The 17388-nt window shown below is 52.3% G+C and overlaps 1 protein-coding gene across 1 annotated transcript in view; it reads right to left on the reverse strand.

Annotated features, from left to right (window-relative positions):
* Positions 1 to 11033, reverse strand: part of TBC1D10A (TBC1 domain family member 10A) — a 31447-nt gene extending 20414 nt beyond the window's left edge. The window contains exon 1 of the mRNA XM_004591979.2: positions 10724 to 11033. Within this exon, the coding sequence (XP_004592036.2) occupies positions 10724 to 10932 (209 nt within the window). The 5' untranslated portion in view covers positions 10933 to 11033. The remainder of the gene's footprint in view (positions 1 to 10723) is intronic.
* Positions 11034 to 17388: the final 6355 nt, after the last annotated feature.

The following is a 17388-nucleotide window of genomic DNA, read 5'->3' on the forward strand; positions in this document are numbered from 1 at the left end:
CAGCATCCTTTGCCTTAAGACCAGGTGGGGATACAGTACAGCCAGGGCTGGAGAAGAGGCTTCGTTCTGGCTGGATGCCAAGTCTAGATCTTCCTTGAAGACCAGCACAGAGTTAAGCAGGGATCTTTCTGATGATGGTTTTCTATGTTACAATTCTAATACTCAATTAACTTCACTGAATGTTTGGAACAGCACTTACCAGGCAGGCACTTGCAGGGCACCAGATGCTAGGCTTGGCACTTAATTATTTCATTTACTTCTGGCAGCACGCTCCTGAGCTAAGTCCTCCAATTATCCCCCTTTGCAGATAAGAAAGACTTGGGTGTTGGCCAGGAACCGTCCAAGAGACAGCCCTGGGAGTGAATCCAGGCCCTGTGCTTCTCCCACTGGGTGCTATCTGCCTGGCAGGATGTACAGTTACGTTCCAGGGAACTTAGAGCTCTGAGAACCCAGAGCCATGAGTCAGGTGACCCCTGGAAAATCACTCAGCTCTGTGACTTGGTTTACGCCTCTGTGAAGTAGATGTCATGATGATAACTATATCTCATGGGATTAGACGAGACAGGGTAGGTGAAAGTCTGTCCACTAGCAGGGCTCCCTGTGCAAACGGCCTTACCATGACTGTGCTGGGAGGACAGAGTGGGGAGGCCACTCACAGGCAGACTGGTGGAGTCTAGAAGGTTCACAGAAGCAGGGTGGTGGCATTTCATGGGCACACTCAGACTCCCTCCCCAAAAGACAGAGGCCCTGGGCATCTCGGGTAGCTCGCCTGAGCTCTTGAAGCTTACAAGAGCCCCACCTCAGCTCTTACTTCTGCTTTCTCTTCACAGGCTGAGGAGAGATCAGGCCCTCAGAGACAGGGGGTTGCCTGAGCACTCTGCTTCAAATGACTCACTGAGGAACTGAAGGGGGATTCCCGCGCTGCCCTGGCAGGCTTGCCCATGAGCTGAGCTGAGTGGGACTGGCTCCTGCCTCACCCCGAAGGCCATGCAGTGAGTAGGCAGAGCACATGAGGGAAGCCTGACCTTCCTACCCACACTGCCTTGCTCCCTCACCATTACACCAAAGACCTGAAGTACAGTCTCAGAGGGTAACTCACGTGTGGCTTGTCAATTCCACCATGCACCACAGGGACCTAATTGTGGAAGACACTGTGCTGGGTGCTTTACCAACATCGTCTCCCTTGATCCTCTTAACACCCTCTATGATATCACTGGGCCAGTCCCAGAAGCAGGGAGGCCACAGGCCTGGAAGGTGCCAGAGGCAGGAATCAAAGCCGAGTCTTGCTGGTCTCTTCAACCTACCTGCACTCCCTGGGTCCAAGTTTAGCTTTATATTTTGGTGAAGCCAAGATGGGGAGGGAAGGCAAAGAAGAAGCATCTTCCAACAGGGGGGCTGGCCAGGAGGGTCCCTCTGAACACATGGCCTCCAGGGAGTAACCGAGGAAGAAGATGAGTTTTCCACATTTGTGCTCCCTCACAACCCAACTATTCCTGTCCCCTCACATACAGACTTGTGCAGACTTGGGACAGGAATTGGGCCATAACATAACAACTCGGTGGCAAAAACATACTGAGAAGCCCAAGAGGAGAAATGCAGATGTTTGAGGTCGAGCTGAAATCTTTAGGGTGGGACAGGGAAGGAAAGCAGGAGACACAAAGCGGCCCCAGTTGAAGTCACATGGAAACCTGGGAAGGAGGGGTCCAGATCTAGCTACATCATATGCTCAGCCTCGGCTTCCTTGACTAGTAGGGCAAAAAGAATGTTCACCCTGGCAATTTCCCATTGCTTCTGTAAGGGCTACTGTAAAGAGAACAAAAGCATACTGCAGACTGAAGACCTAGCCAAACCATAGCATCCTCTGATTACAGCCCTAAGCCATGGGGGTCACAGGTCCTGCACAGAGCATGCTGTGAACGTGTCGTGAGGGGGCAATGGGGGTGGGTGGATGTGCTGTGATGACCCCTTGCATTCATGTAGCAGGTACCATGTAAAGAACATCCTAAAGGTGAATCTCAGAATACTAGAAGTAGATGGTCGCATTAGCATTGTCCCATTAAGACTGACTTACCTTTCGTGGGAGAAAGACTAAGGCCCTTTTCTCAAGGTCACATGGGTAGTTAGTGGCTCAGGAAGACCTGGAGCTTGAGTGTCCTGATCCTGACTCAGCAATCTTTATTTATACAACACTGCTAAGCCAGTTATCTCCTTTGAGCCTCACAAGCCTCCTCACACAGCCACACCTGTAGCTAAATTGTTGCATGTCCTGCTTCCCTGCTCAGCTGGAAGGCCTCAGAGGGCAGGGCCGGTTCTCTACTGAGCCTAGCACAGGCAGCAAACACAGCAAGCGCTGCATGAAAAACAAGGAACATGAGCCCTGTGACCAGGGAAGGGGGCGTGCCTAAGTCACAGAGCATGAGCGGGAGTGGGGCAGCTGATGGACACGCTGATTCCTGTGCCTGCCCCAGCCCCTTCCCACACACACACGCCTCAATCCCTATTTGCCACCAGAATCTCTTATCTCTAAGAGCTCCTAAGGGCTAAGGTGTTTGCCTTCTCTTAGGTGCTGGACTTGTTCCCACCTGTCCCAGCTCAGGCACCAGATCCAAGAACAGAACAGAAACGCTGGGTGAGTTCAAGCCAGACCATTTACCTTTCTTTAAGAGTTTGAGCTATGTGGACCGGTGTAGTAGCCTAGCGGCTAAAGTCTTTCCCTTACATGCACCAGGATCCCAAAGGGGTGCCAGTTCTAATGCCAGTGGCCCCGCTTCCCATCCAGTTCCCTGCTTGTGGCCTGGGAAAGCAGCCGAGGATGGCCCAGAGCCTTGGGACCCTGCACCCACATGGGAGACCCGGAAGAAGCTCCTGACCCCTGGCTTCAGATTGGTTCAGCTCCAGCTGTTGTAGCCGCTTGGAGAGTGAACCACTGGATGGAAGATCTTTCTCTCTGTCTCTCCTCCTCTCTGTATATTTGAATTTCCAATAAAAATAAATAAATCTAAAAAAAAAATGTTTGGGCTATGAAGACTGCTGCCTCAGCCTATGGTGTTGGTATCCCATATGGGCACTGGTTCAGGTCGCAGCTGCTCCATTTCTGATCCAGCTCCCCTCCCTACTAGTGTCCCTGGGAAGGCAGTGGGAGATGGCCCCAGTTCTTGAGACCCTGCATCCATATGGGCAATCCGGGAGAAGCTCCTGGCTCCTGGTTTCAGACTGGCACAGCTCCTGAAGTTGCAGACACCTGGGGACTGAACCAGCAGATGGAAGATCTTTCTCTGTGCCTCCCCTCTCTTTGTAACTCTGTCTTTCAGAAAAAAAAAAAAAAAAGGAAAGGAAAGGAAAAAGAAAGATAAATCTTTAAGCAAAGAGCTCGTGGTGTGCCCAAAGATGCAAGCCTACCCTTGGAGCTGCTCATTTTTCCTGCCTTCAGGCCTCGGGCCTCTCTCTTCGAGGAGGGGCCTGGCTTCCCTCTGTCTTCCTTGCCACCCAATATGTTTACCAGGCAGAGACCACAAAGCTCAGAACCACTCACTCCACTCCCTCTCCTGCTAGAGGGAGACAAAGAACCCGTTGATGTGGCTCAGGGGACTGTGCCAGCCATCCTGGACACCTTGGGGAGCCCAGGGCTGTGACAAAGCCGAGTCAGCACAGCCTACTGCCCACTGCCACGGAGGGCCACAGCTGGCCTTGCCTTCCTATAGCCAGAAGGCTCCAGAAGAGGTTCTATGGCAACGCTGGGCCACACAGCCAGTCATGAGTCAAGCCTTCATGATCTGCCAGCCTCTTTCTCCTCCCAGCTCCAGGTCTGTGTCGAGGGCTCCATGTAGCTCTTTCAGACTATCCTGGTCTCACCACCTGGAGTTCTGTCTCCTTTCTCTGCCATCTTGCATTCCAGACCCAGGCTGCATTCTGAAACATAGGTGGGCTCAGTCTGACAGTCAAGGTTAGATTCACTTGCCTAACCTCTTTTCCTTGCCCATCCTTGCTTAATGTCTTTCTCCCACTCATTATTCTGGTCATTTCTGACCATGGCACATGGCGTTCTCAAACAGCTAGAATTCTAGCAGGGCACTTTGCACAGGGGGCTATCTTCCCATCCACTGGAATGTTCCTTGCTGTGCCTTCTGATGCCTGAATCTACACCAACGCCTGCAGGCACAGCTGCCTGCTTCTTCCCATAGTGTCCCAGACCAGCTTTACATCTCAGCTAGGGCCTTTATCACCCGACACTGTAAAGATGTGCTCGTGGTTCTGTTTTCCAGCCTGTCTATGAATCCTGTGAGGGTGACAAGATGGAGACATCTTGTGCAGATCTGTATTGCCTGTCCCAGTCACAGGTTCTGGCCGAGCAGGAGCTCAGTATAAGTTTGGTAAATAAGCTCCCTGCTATGAAGAGCAGCTTTGGCATGCTCTCCCAGGATGCTCACACTGCTATCTGCCTGCCTGTAACAGGGCACAGAGCTAAGCTAGATAGGGCATGGGATGGAGTGGGGGTAGGAAATACAAGGAAGGGAAGATGAGACAGACAATGTCAAATTGCCAGATGCCCCAAAATCCTGGAAAGAGGGAGCTTCCAAGAGGGTTAAGCATCAGGAATGTTGGTTTCCCAGTCATGTGGGCAATTTTCTCCTTGTATCCAGCATAGCAGTGAATTTTTTGGGGGTGGGGGCAGGTACTAATCAGCTAGAGGCTTCCTTCCACTCAAATGTGCTGTCTATAGGATAACGAAAGTGATCAGCTAGGGTACTGACCATGGGTAGCTGATGGCAGCTCTCTGCTCCCCTGGGCAATGTACCGGAGGCTCTATGGGCTTGAGAGTGAGAAAGGAGGAGGGAGTGTCAAAAGACCTGGGATCCCCCTCGGCTTGGCTCTACTGTTAACTCTAAGTTTCTCCAAGCTTCAGATTCCCCATGAGGCACATGTGAGTAATGCCTGCCTTGCCTGTGAAGAAACATTTCTTCCAAAAGGCACAGACTGGATATTAGTCAGATGGTTATTAGACAGCATTTTGGGGTCAAGACCAAAATGGTGTGGAGGCTAGGCTATAGGAGGGCTGTATCTGGCCATGTTTCTAGGGCCTCCTCAACCAAAGGACCTGCCCCCTCTAGGCTCTTACTCGGATGACCAGGACCCTTAACTGAGGCTGGTTGAGCTCACCACACTGCGATGAGGAGCTAGGTAGGTTCCTGCTGACTCCCACTCCAGGTAGGGGGACCCCAGTGATTGCGAGCACCTGGCACCCTGCCTGCTGCCCTCTTAGCAAGGTATAGCCACGAGATTTAGCATCCCCATAAAAGGTGCCAGTGCCCAGTTTTGCCATTTACCAGCTGGTAAACCCTAGGCTGCATTTCCCTTTCAAGTTTTCAGTGTGCTTATCTCCAATGAGGATCCTACCTGTCCCAGAGAGGGGAGGACTTACTCTTGCCCATGGGGTCTGGGTCTCTCACTGACAAAGACACAGCTAGAGGTGGGAAGTCAAAGCGAAAGACAGGACCTCTATCTATTCCAGGCTTTAAGAGAGAGAAGAATGTTCACCGGGCACCTACTCTGCTCCAAACACTTGCTTTTCAAACATCAGTTGATTTAACCCTCACAACAACCCTGCCACATGGGTATTAGCACAACAGTTTTGCATGTGAGAAACTGAGACTCAAAGAGGTGAAGTGACACACCCAAAGTCACACTGAAGCCAAACTCCAGAGCTCGAGTGAAGAGGGGCGCACAGAGCCCCTTCTTTGCAACACCTCCGTGTAAACAGATTGAGTGGCTGGACCAGGGTCAGGCCTTGCCACCCCTGTGGAGGTCTTGTTTCAGGTACAGATGCGGGGAGGACAAAACATCAAGCAGGGCCCACCGCCTTATCTCTTTCCCACAGCTTAGGGTTTCCTAGCTGGCGGACACACAGGCACCTTCCCAGAGCAGCAGCTGGTACATTGGCCCTCCCCAACTCCTTTACCAAGTCAAGTCTTGTCTGAAGCCCTAGAACACCCACAGGGCCGCCAAACCGGATTTTCTTTTGAGCCTGAGTGAAGGGAAGAGGGAGAGAAAATGGGAGGGCTTGTGGTCTAGAGTCACACACCAGGGCCCCACATGTGCAGCTGACGCCTTCCAGATGGACCACCCAGGGACCCCTCCATCGCCTGCGCCACGCTCTCCTGGGAACTGTAATACCTCAAGCAAAATGGAAAGCTCTGAGCTTTGACAAACTAGGGAAGGCTAGTAGGAATGTAGGGAGGCAGGCTCTGGCTTGCCAGGAGGGCCCTGGCCCCACCCCAGCCAAAACTGGCACAGACCAAACTACAGGGATGCCAATCGGGCCAGTATTATGATTTCTAAAATCAGAGTGCTACTGCAATGGCTACGAGTGGAAGGCAGGCCCAGGAAACAGGGGAACTGAAGGAGGGGACAACACTGACTGTTTACAGTTTTGTTCCTGGGCCCAGTTCCGATCCTTGACTCCCATGCTAGGAAGCAGACACCCACAGCATCCTGGAGAGCACAGTCTTTACCTCATCTGGCCTGCAGACTGAGGTCCAGTGGGCAGCCGCAGGCCCAACAGTCACATGGGAAAAGGAAAGTGGCTTCTCTCAGGCCATCTCTTTGGGGCCAGGGGACACGGTGTCCAACAAGTTCCCTTCTTTACCTTCCTGCCCAACTCTGCTGTCCAAGGAACACCCAATGAGTCTGTTCCTTCTACCCCAAAGTGATGGTGACAGTAACATCACTCTCGTGCCTTTCCCCTAGCTGAGAATATTTCTCCCCTCACTTGGTCCTTCCTGGGCCTCCATGGACCAGCTCAACCTCCAGCCAAGCCACAACAGCTGCTACCAGCACGCCCTGTCTGATCTGTGCCACCCACAGCCACGGCCCCCTCACTGCTTCCATAACTCTAGCTCCTATTCAACAGTAGGGAGGGCTCACGTCAGTCCCTCCAAAGATTGCGTGCAGAAGCAGGCACAAAAAACAGATCGAGCTGCACAAATGGGAAGGCTGGGGGATAGCTAGGACTTGGGTCTCCTGAGTTCAGTTCCCAGGTTGACTCCTAACAGACCAAGGAAGGAGGGAGAAATAGATCGCCTTTCTTGGGCCTCTGGCTAGCTGTATGATGGCGGCCAACTCTAAGGTACCGTTTAGTTTTCTGGGCTGGAACGTCTAAACCAGTAAATCATCCTACAAATACCTAGCACCTGAGTAAGTTATTCCATCATAGGTCTCAGCAGAAAAGGTGTGTCAGCTGGGTGGAAACCTATTAGTGTAATGGACCGGTCTTGACAACACGCCATTGCCCTCCTGTGCCAGCCCTAGTAGCCTGCTGCACTACGGAGAGACTCCAAAGGGAAGAGGAGGGCATGCAGGTGCCTGCTAGGAATTTTCTGTTATACCAGTCTGACACCTGATTTCCTGCTGGGGCCAAGAGCCATATTTATGTTTGGTGAAGGTAATGGAAGCTGCCTGACTTACAGAGTCAGAATCGCGGGGATATTAAGTAAGTCGGCCTCTTTCTCTCTCAAGAGTTATTCATGTGAACAAAAGAGTGACAGAGAGAGAAGGAGCCAGAGAGGGATTTTCCCATTCATTGGTTCACTCCCCAAATGGCTAGGCCAGGATGAATCCAAGAACCAAGAATTTCATCTGGGTCTCCTACATGGGTGGTACTTGGGCCATGATCCACTGCCTTTCCAGGAACATGAGCAGTAAGCTTGATTGGAAGCAAGAACTGCTCGGAGCACAGACTTGAATCAACAGGCTGATGTGGGTTGCCATCATGACAAGCCTCAGCTGAACCTTCTGCGCCACAACACCAGCCCTACAAGTTACCTTTCTAAGCCTCAACTTTCTCAGATGTTTAACAAACAAGGACCAAGGACCAAGGACAATCACTTAAGATCCCTTCCAGCTCAGGGTGTGCCTTTCTGATTTACTGATAGCAGGTACCCAACAACCACTGCACCTGCTTTCTTCCTCATTCTCTCAGCCCCTGACAACTATCAAGATTGACTATCTTTATTTATTTATTTGAGTGATAGAACAACATAGATGGAGATAGACTGACAGACTGACCCATCATCTACTGGTTCACTCCCCAAAATGGCTGTCGATAATAAGATTTGGTCAGGCTGAAGCTAGGAGCCCAGGACTCCATTTAGATGGGTGGCTTGTGGGCCCGAGTGGGTAGCAGGGGCCCAAGGACCTGAACCATCCTCTGCCACGTCCCCAGAAGGGAGCTAGATCAGAAGCAGGGTAGTCAGGACTCCAACTGGCATTCCGACATTCCAAGAGAGGATGGCCAATGTTGCAAGTGTCAGCCTAACTCACTGCACTGCAATGCTGGCCCCAGAATGGCTGTCTTGAGACAACCTTTGGCCCATGGTGCCTGAGATGGACCTTGAATCTGGAGTCAGAGTCCCGGCCATCTCCACCATAGCCATCAGTGCTAATGTTTCACTTTTCTGGGACAGCACTTGGATTCCTAGTCCACAATCAGGAGACTGGGTTCAGGGCAGTCACCCTGAAACTTTCCATAACTTCCCCTCTATGGCTTTGAGCTGGGATTTACTCTTTTTTTTTAACCATAATATAAACTAAGCAGAGAGCAGCCAAGTTGGTAGAGACTAGAGATTTTAGGTGAGGCAAGGAGAAAGGGGTGGGCTGGGAATCCCACCTCAGTCCCGGCCCTAGTGACAGTAGCGATGTAGAGATGCAGAGGGCGTCTGTAGAACCACAGCCCTGGGTCTGTGGTTCGGGGAGAGGGGGAGCAGGGAAAACAGATGCCTGGCTGCCTGGCTGGGAACCTTAGCCAAAGGGAGGTGCCCCCACTGGGACCTCTTGCTCTGCCCGCAAATACCAGAGGTACGCCCTCATTTTTTTCCTCCTCCATTTCTCAGATATTTTAGGAGGAGAAAATAAAGAAAAGAAAAACATTTGGTGGGGGCCACTACTTATGTCAGGCAATGTGCTAGGCCCCTTCCCCATCGTCATGTTGGAAGTTGAAGTGTTACTGTTGTCCCTTCCCGTGAGTCAACAGGCCCAGAGATTCAGGATCTTGTTCAAGGTCACATAGCTAGCAAGTACGATTTCTAAAGCTGGCCTTTTCCCACTGCTCTGCACCCTGAGATCTGGTCAACTGACTGATAAGCATACGGTAGAAATTCTCATGCCCTAGAATTCACCAGCAAACCCCCAGCTCTTTCTTCCAAGACCCCACAAAACAGAATGAGAATTTGTTCTTTGGCTCTTCAGACACTGTACTCTCCTCTTTGGTCTCTGTTCCTCCATGACTGCTCCCCAATTAACAAACACAACCTCTCTATCCCCCTGCCAAGTTCCCTTTCGGGTTTCACAAGCAGATTCCTCCCTGGGAAGCTGTGAGAGAGCATCAAGTCAGAAGGAATCAGGTGCTCTCTGAATGGGGCTACACTGGGCCTGCTGCGAGCCACTGGGGAGGGGCTGGAGGAGACAAATCCAGTGGGGAGAAGGAAACTCCCCTTTGGGGAGTGGCCAGATCTCTTTGCGGCCTGGTGAATGAGAAGCTTTAGGGCTGGGGAAAATCCCGGAAGTGACCTTCACTGGGGCTGATGTGTGGGGTGGGGTTCTTGGGCAGTCAAGGCATTGCCATGGTCAGGAGGGAGGCTGCAGCCCCCCCACAGGTTAGACACAGTGGGGGCGAAGGATGTGTGAGGGGCGGTCTGTGTGGAACAGGAGGGTCATCAGAGTGAGGTTTGTAGGGGCTGGGCACGGCTGCCGTCTCATGTGACAAGACAGCTGGCAGGACACGAGGGTCTGGAGTCTTCTGTTTCTTAAGCAGACCCCCTGACTCTCTACATAGGTTAGGGCAGGGTTCATGGGGTTGGGGCGTGGGGGACGGGCAGAGTGAGGCTGCCCTGCCTGACCCAGCTTAGAGGGACGGGGCTGTCACAGTGCTCCACCTACTAGCTGGGTACCTGTGTGCTTGCTCTAGGGGTGGGGCATCTGGGTGTGCTACAGGAGCAGTCTCCCCGCCTCCCACGCCCCAGGTCTGGGTTTGGGAGGAGGTGTGTGTGTGGAGCTGCACACCTGGCCATTAGGTGCTGGGAAGGGGAAGCGTGTGTCTGCCCACTTGTTGCCGGTGACAGCGGGGAAAGAGCCTTTGGACTTGGGGTGCAGGGGGTGGGGCAGGTGGAGAGTGGAGCAAAACCGTGACTAAGCCTTGCAGGGATGTGGTGGTCTGTCCCCTACCTAGGAGCTGACCGTTGTCAGGCCACAGAGGCTTGCGTGTCAGCCTGGGTGGGTCAGTTTGTCCTGGGATGGGTGGGGTCAGGGAGTTCGGAGTGGGGGGCTGCTGTCCGCGGGGGAGGGGAGAGGGATGGCGACTATCTAGAAGAGGGGTGGCCATCTGTGAGCCTGTCAGGGGTGGGAGCAAAGTCAACTCGAAAGGCCAGGTGGCAGCAGAAAGTCTGGGGCTTGTGTCTGTCCTTCTGTCCTGGCGAGGGACGGGTCAGTCTGTATGGGGCGGGGAAAGGAAGACCGAGGGGCCCGTCTGGAACTTTGGGCTGCCTAACGGGGGTGCTCTGGGTGGGTGAGTGGGGAGAACAAGGGAAAAGCCCAGAAGGGGGCGGCTGCCCCTGGTTGGGAGGGGGGACGGGCCCAAGGGTCCCCGAGGGCGGCTCTGTGGGCGTCCAGGCCCCGCCGCGCACCTCCCGCGCCCGATCGCGACCCCCCGGCCCAGGGCCCTGGCGGTACTCACGCGCCCTCGGCGCTCTGCGAGCCCACGATGAAGCCGAACTTGTCGATGCGGCGCTCTGCGAAGCCGTTGGCCTCCGAGTCGGAGCCCAGAGAGCTGAGTTCGTCCGCAGCTGCGGCGTCCGGCCCCTGGGCCAGGCTCTCTCGGGTCCCAGATAGGCTTCCCGCGGCTTCGGGCGCGCGAGGCCCATTCTCTCCGCTGCTCTTCGCCATCCCGGCCGCGCCCGCCGCCCGAGCCCCAGCGGCCACCTCAGCCACCTCAGCCGCCTCAGCCTCCCGGGCCCGCCGCCGACGCCGCCGACACCCCGCCCACACCCCGCGCTCATTGGCCAGCACAAGCCCTAAGGCGGGGCTTTGGGCCCAGCGGGGAGCTCCCCCCACACCCAATAGGCGCCGCGAACCTCCAGGCCCCGCCCACCTCCCCAAGCTGGCGCCAACAGGCCCAGACTGAGGGGGTGGGACAGCCGTCACTCCCGAGTCCTTTCCACCTGGCTGCCAATCAAGGAGAAACTCACCTGGACCGGCTCTTACGGCTTTTCCGGGTTGGCCCTGGACAGGCCTGTCACCTGTGGCTGCCCAGTGCTTCCACGGAAGATTCTATATCTGCTTCCCAAGTCCCCTCTCATCAGGAGAACCCAGAGAATGCGGGGGGGGGGGGTTGCTTCACTCCTTCAACATGGTAGCACTCTAAGGAGGCCCGAAAAGGTGCAAGCAGTGACATAAAGGCTCAGACCAAGTTAGCAGTGTTTCCTCGCTGTTTCTGGGGAGTTTTTATTAAGAATAAGGCCCAGGTCTGGAGTGGTGACGCCGAGGGTTAAGGTGTGTCACAGACATAGCCTGATTGTCTATTTCTTGCTAACTATAACTTGCAGATCATGGTCAGGTCCTTAGGTTCCTGTAATTCACGTGGGAGACGCAGATGGAGTTCCTGGCTCCTGGCTTCAGCCTGGCCCAGACCTAGCTGTTACAGGACTTGGGGACTTACCAGCTGAGACTCGATCCCATGTCCATCAGAGTGAGAGAGGATAGTGCCAATCATAGGTGGTCACTTAATCTGCATCATAATGCTGGCCCTGTTTTCTGCACTGAGTCCTACAATGTCCTGTTTTTCTTTTATTCCCATATTGGTTCCCGGTGCATGCAAGGCAAGAACTTTAGTCGCTAGGCTGCCATGCTGGGCCCTCAGATGTATTTTTACAAAGAGAAGGAGAAGCAGAGATCTTCCACCCCTTGGTTTACTCCTTAGATGGCTACAAATGGCCAGAGCTGGGTGGAGCTTGGGCCATCTTTTGCTGCTTTTCCAGGCACATTAGGAGCTGGATTGGAAGTAGAGCAGCTGGGACTTGAACCAGTGCCCCTATGGGATGCCAGGACTGCAGGTGGAGGCTTACCTACCAAGCCACGGCACGAGCCCTTCCCTTATCTAACCCCAGAGCCTGTCAACTCTTAGAGCTATAGTGATAGTACCTCAGCTTAGCCCTTCCTGGTTACAAGTCATAACCCTGTTATCATGTGACACTGTAGGAACAGGACAGTGAGACCTGAGATGCACCGCCTGGGAGAAGCCACTAGAAGTCCCAAGGCAAGCTCAGGAGGGGGTCTTTTAGCCTGGAGTGATTTCGCCAACTGTTTCCTTGATGCCACGTGGCTCAGACATTCTTAAAGACTTTGCTGTGCAATCTTCACATTCCATGGGTTTCTGGTTTTCCATAAACAGGGCAGCAACAGGCATGGAGTGGGGACAGACTATTTTGGTGTTAAACCCTCAAGTGTGGAAGGATGTTCTTCCCGTGGCTCCAGGGTGGTGGGTTCTAACTCCCAGCCTCTAAGACGGGAAGAGAGGATCTGCCATCAGCTGGGCGGCTGGGGAGAGACAGCTATCCTAGGAAAGGGAGAGAGGAGCCAGGCACATCTGAGAGATGTAAAGCCCTAAGCACCGCAAAGTCTCCACAGCACAGCTCTTGGACTTCCAAATTCTTGTCCTACGGTCATATCCCAAGCATCCTTGCAAGCCTTTAAGGGAACAGATGTAGACCCTAGGACTAATTAAGGTGGGACGAGGGGGCACCTCATAAGCAACTGGATGGAGCTGGGGTTATAATTGCCAAGGGTTAAACCACCATTTGCAACTCCAGCATCCCATATAGGAGCACCAGTTCCAGAGGAGGATGCTCCATTTCTGACCAAGCTCCCTTCTAATGCACCTGGGAAAGCAGCAGATGACCTACTGCGTGGGCCTCTGCCTCCATGGGGGAGACTCAGACATCAAGTTCTGGGTTCCTGGTGTCAAGCCCGGTCTAGTCCTGGACACTGAAGCTATTTGAAGAATGAACCAGAAAATGGAAGATCTCTTTCTCTGCCTTTCAAATAAAATAAAATAAATCTTGAAAAACAAAACAAAACAAAAATCTCAGCACCTTGCTGTTCTTTGGGGAGCCTGTGTAACTGTCACTGGGCTCTAGATCCTTAGGTCCCAGCTCCTAATTTGGTTACATCAGACCACCCACCGCTCACAGTTTTGCATTGTGACCTTGAAACAATTACTTCTTCATCTGGCAAATGGAAACACTGGGGGGGGGGGGGGAAGCCTCCTTAAAGCTGTTGAGACCTTAGTGTAACAATATGTGTTAAGTCTCTGCCACATGTAGATGCCTAGAAAAAAGGAGTTGGAAGTGGTGGCATCTGTAGCTTCAAAGCTCTAGCAAATTTCTTGTCTGGAGTGTTTCCCACCAGTTTGTGGCTGCAGCAGGGGCGTTAACCCGGTCTCATCAAGGACACACAGCCTGGGAGACAGTGGCGACATGACAGTGCCCCTCAGTAACTGGGTGTCTGCGGTGAGCCTGAAATGCAAGGGTTGAGTCCCCAGTGCAGATGCTTCCAGTTGTAACATCCTGCTAACGCACACTCTGGGAGATAGCAGGTGCCAGGTCAAGTATTTGGATGTCTCCCACGTGGGAGACCTGGATTGAGTCCTGCCTCCCCAGCACTTGGGGAGTGGATTAGCTGATGAGAGGTTTCTCTCTCAAATAAAAATTAAAAATACTTGTAAATAAACAACGGGGGACAGGGTGGGTGTTCTGGTGCAGTAAGTTGAGCCACTGGCTGCAACATCTGCATCCTATAATTTTGGAGGGCTGGTTTGAGTACTGGCTGCTTTGCTTCCCATCCAGCTTCCTGCTAGTACACACACGGGAAGAGGCTCAAATAGTTGGGTCCCTTGACACCCAGATGAGTGACCCAGACAGAGTCCCAGGCTCTGACCTGACCCAGCCCTGCCTATTGTGGCCATTTTGGGAGTGAACCAACGGATACATCTCTATTTATTTTTTTCTCCCCTTTTAAATGAATAAACATTTTAAAAAATAAATAACTGGGTGTTCTGGGGAAACTACTTCCCTATTTTTTTTTAATTCCTTCTTTCAATGGCAGTTACACAGTGAGGAAGAGACAGAGATCTTCCATCCACTGGTTCACTGCAGAGATGGCTGTAATAGCAGACTGGACTAGGCCGAAATCAGAAGCCTGGCATTCCATCCAGGTCACCTGTGTGAGTGGCAGGGGCCCTTACACTTACTTGGGCCATCTTCTGCTTTTCCAGGCACTTTATCAGGAAGCTGGATTGAAACTAGAGTAGACAGGATGCAAACTGACTCCTCAGCCTTCTAATTAAATCCAGAGGTCAGCTTTGCAGGATAATAGGTTAAGCAGCCACCTCTGACCCTGGTATCCCATATGGGTGCTGTTTTTTTAGATTTATTTATTTTTATTGGAATCAGTTTTACAGAGAGAAGGAGAGACAGCAGGGAGCTAGGAGGAAGTGGATCATCTGGGATACCAGTTGGTGCCAATATGGGATCCTGGCACATGCAAAGCAAGGACTTTAGCCATTAGGCTACCATTTCAGGCTCTGGGTGCTGATTTTAAGAACCAGTTGCGGGCCCGGCGGCGTGGCCTAGCGGCTAGAGTCCTCGCCTTGAAAGCCCCGGGATCCCATATGGGCGCCGGTTCTAATCCCGGCAGCTCCACTTCCCATCCAGCTCCCTGCTTGTGGCCTGGGAAAGCAGTTGAGGACGGCCCAATGCATTGGGACACTGCACCCGCGTGGGAGACCCGGAAGAGGTTCCAGGTTCCCGGCATCGGATCGGCGCGCATCGGCCCGTTGCGGCTCACTTGGGGAGTGAATCATCGGACGGAAGATCTTCCTCTCTGTCTCTCCTCTGTGTATATCTGGCTGTAATAAAATGAATAAATCTTTAAAAAAAAAAAAAAAAAAGAACCAGTTGCTCCGGGGCTCGGCAGTGTGGCCTAGTGGCTAAGGTCCTTGCCTTGATCCCATATGGCCGCTGGTTCTAATCCCGGCAGCTCTACTTCCTCTCTATCTCTCCTCCTCTCAGTATATCTGACTTTGTAATAAAAATAAAATGAATCTTTAAAAAAAAAAAAAGAACCAGTTGCTCCATTTCCGATCCAATTCCTGGGTAGCCTTAGAAGATGATAACCCAAGTGGTTAGGCCCCTGTACCCATGTGGGAGACCAAGAAGATACTCTTGGCTCCTGGGTTTGGATCAGCTCAGCTATAGCTATTGAAGTCATTTGGGGAGGGAACTTGCAGATGGAAGATTTCTCTGTCACTTCCCTTCTCTATTTATTTCTTTTTTTTAATTTATTTTTATTGGAAAAGGGAGATCTACACAGAGAAGGAAAGACATCTTCTATTGGTGGGTTCACTCCCCAAATGGCTGCAAAGGCTGGAACTGAACTGATCTGAAACCAGGAGCAGGAACAACTTCTGGGTTTCCCACGCAGGTGCAGGGTTCCAAGGCTTTGGGCCATCCTCGACTGCTTTCCCAGGCCACAAGCAAGGAGCTGGATGGGAAGCAGGGCTGCCGGTATTAGAACCAGTGCCCATATGGAATCCTGACCCGGTCAAGGTGAGGACTTTAGCCACTAGGCTATAGTGCTGTGCCCATAATCACTTAATTTTTAAATAAATAAATATTTGATTAGGATGTGAAGGGTCAAGGGTTAGAGGAAAGCGGGTGAGACCACTGTTTTGACATTCTTTTTTTTCTTTCTGTATCTGGGGGAGGGAAGAGATAAGGGCAGAAGCCACACCCAGCCTCCCAACCATTTCAGGGTCCCTGATGTGAGGCATGTTCCGAGGGTCCTGCTCAACTGGTTTTGATAGTTCAACAGTTCTCTTCCTGTCAACCTTGGCATTTCAATCAACTTTTAAATAAATAAAATTTTAAAAGCTTAGAAGCTCAATAGCTAAATCCTTACCTTGCAAGTGCCAGTATCTCATATGGGCATCAGTTTGTATCCCGGTTGCTCCATCTTCCATAAGGCTCCCGACCTGTGGTCTGGGAAAGCAGTGGAGATGGCCTGAAGCCTTGGAACTCTGCATCCACATGGGAGATCTAGAAAAAGCTCCTGGCTCCTGGCTTTGGATCGGGTCAGCTCCAGTTCTTGTGGCCATTTGGGAAGTGAACCAGAAGATGAAAGATCTTTGTCTCTCTGTTAAATCTGATCTACTTTCCCAATAAAAATAAATTTTAAAAATTTACACACACATCTATTTCATGAACATATACACACAAACTGGGCAAATAACCAGAAAGGCCAACAGTTTTGCACACTGCCAGCAAGGTGCAGCTTTTAGGCAGTGCAGTACCAGGCTGCACGCTGGTCCACTGATGGTCACAAGGACACGTGGTCCTTGGGCCTTCTAGGACTGAGTGAGGCAAGACAGATGTTCATTGAGGAGTTCCGGGAAACTGAGTATGCTTGCCGGAGGGCAGCTCAAAGAGCCCATTCACTCACATTCCGCCCAGCAGCATTCCTGGCCGCCACTTGCAAGCCGAGCCCAGGAGGCCCCACAGGGTCTGCCTGTGTGCAGACCAGCAGTGCTCTGAGCCCCGACGCCTAGCGCAAAAGGAGAACTTGGGGTGTCCCCTGACCCCTCCTCCCCTCCTAGGCAAACAGCTCAGAGATTTTCTTGGTGTTAGCCAGGGAGGAGCAACTTAGGCATCCAAACCATGAAGCCTGCTCAGGAAGCCAAATTTTGGCTTTAGCCTCAGGGCAAACTTCGAACAATTAGAACGGAAATAAATGTCAGATGGGGTGAGGAGTGACATCAGCCAGGGTAAGAAATGACATCAGCAAGGTCAAAAACATAAGGATCCAGCAATTTTGAAGAATCACTTGACTGGTATGTGGAAAGGTTCCGTCTATAACTCCCCTCCCCTCCCTCCTCCCTGTTTTGGAGTCAGAAGCTCTGAGAAGTTTGGTCCTGTAATCTTGGTAACAAAAGCTCAGAGATGATCTGGTGGGGGCAACGAGGAGGGGGAATACAAATAGAATAGTGGGAGTTCCCAGGGGTTACCCAGCAGGAAATGAGCTTTAGCCTTAAAACCAGGAGATAGGAGCTCAGCGCCATAGCGTAGTGGCTAAAGACCTCACCTGGAAGGCGCTGAGATCCCATATGGGTGCTGGTTCTAATCCTGGCCGCCCTGCTTCCTTCCCTTCCAGCTCGCTGCTTGTGGCCTGAGAAAGCAGTCAAGGACAGCCCAAAGCCTTGGGACCCTGCACCTGTGTGAGAGATCCAGAGGAGGCTCCAGGCCTTGGATTGGCTCAGCTGCTTGGGTAGTGAATCAACAGATGGAAGAT

This window comes from Ochotona princeps, chromosome 29, assembly GCF_030435755.1.
Source record: "Ochotona princeps isolate mOchPri1 chromosome 29, mOchPri1.hap1, whole genome shotgun sequence".
NCBI lineage: Eukaryota > Metazoa > Chordata > Mammalia > Lagomorpha > Ochotonidae > Ochotona > Ochotona princeps.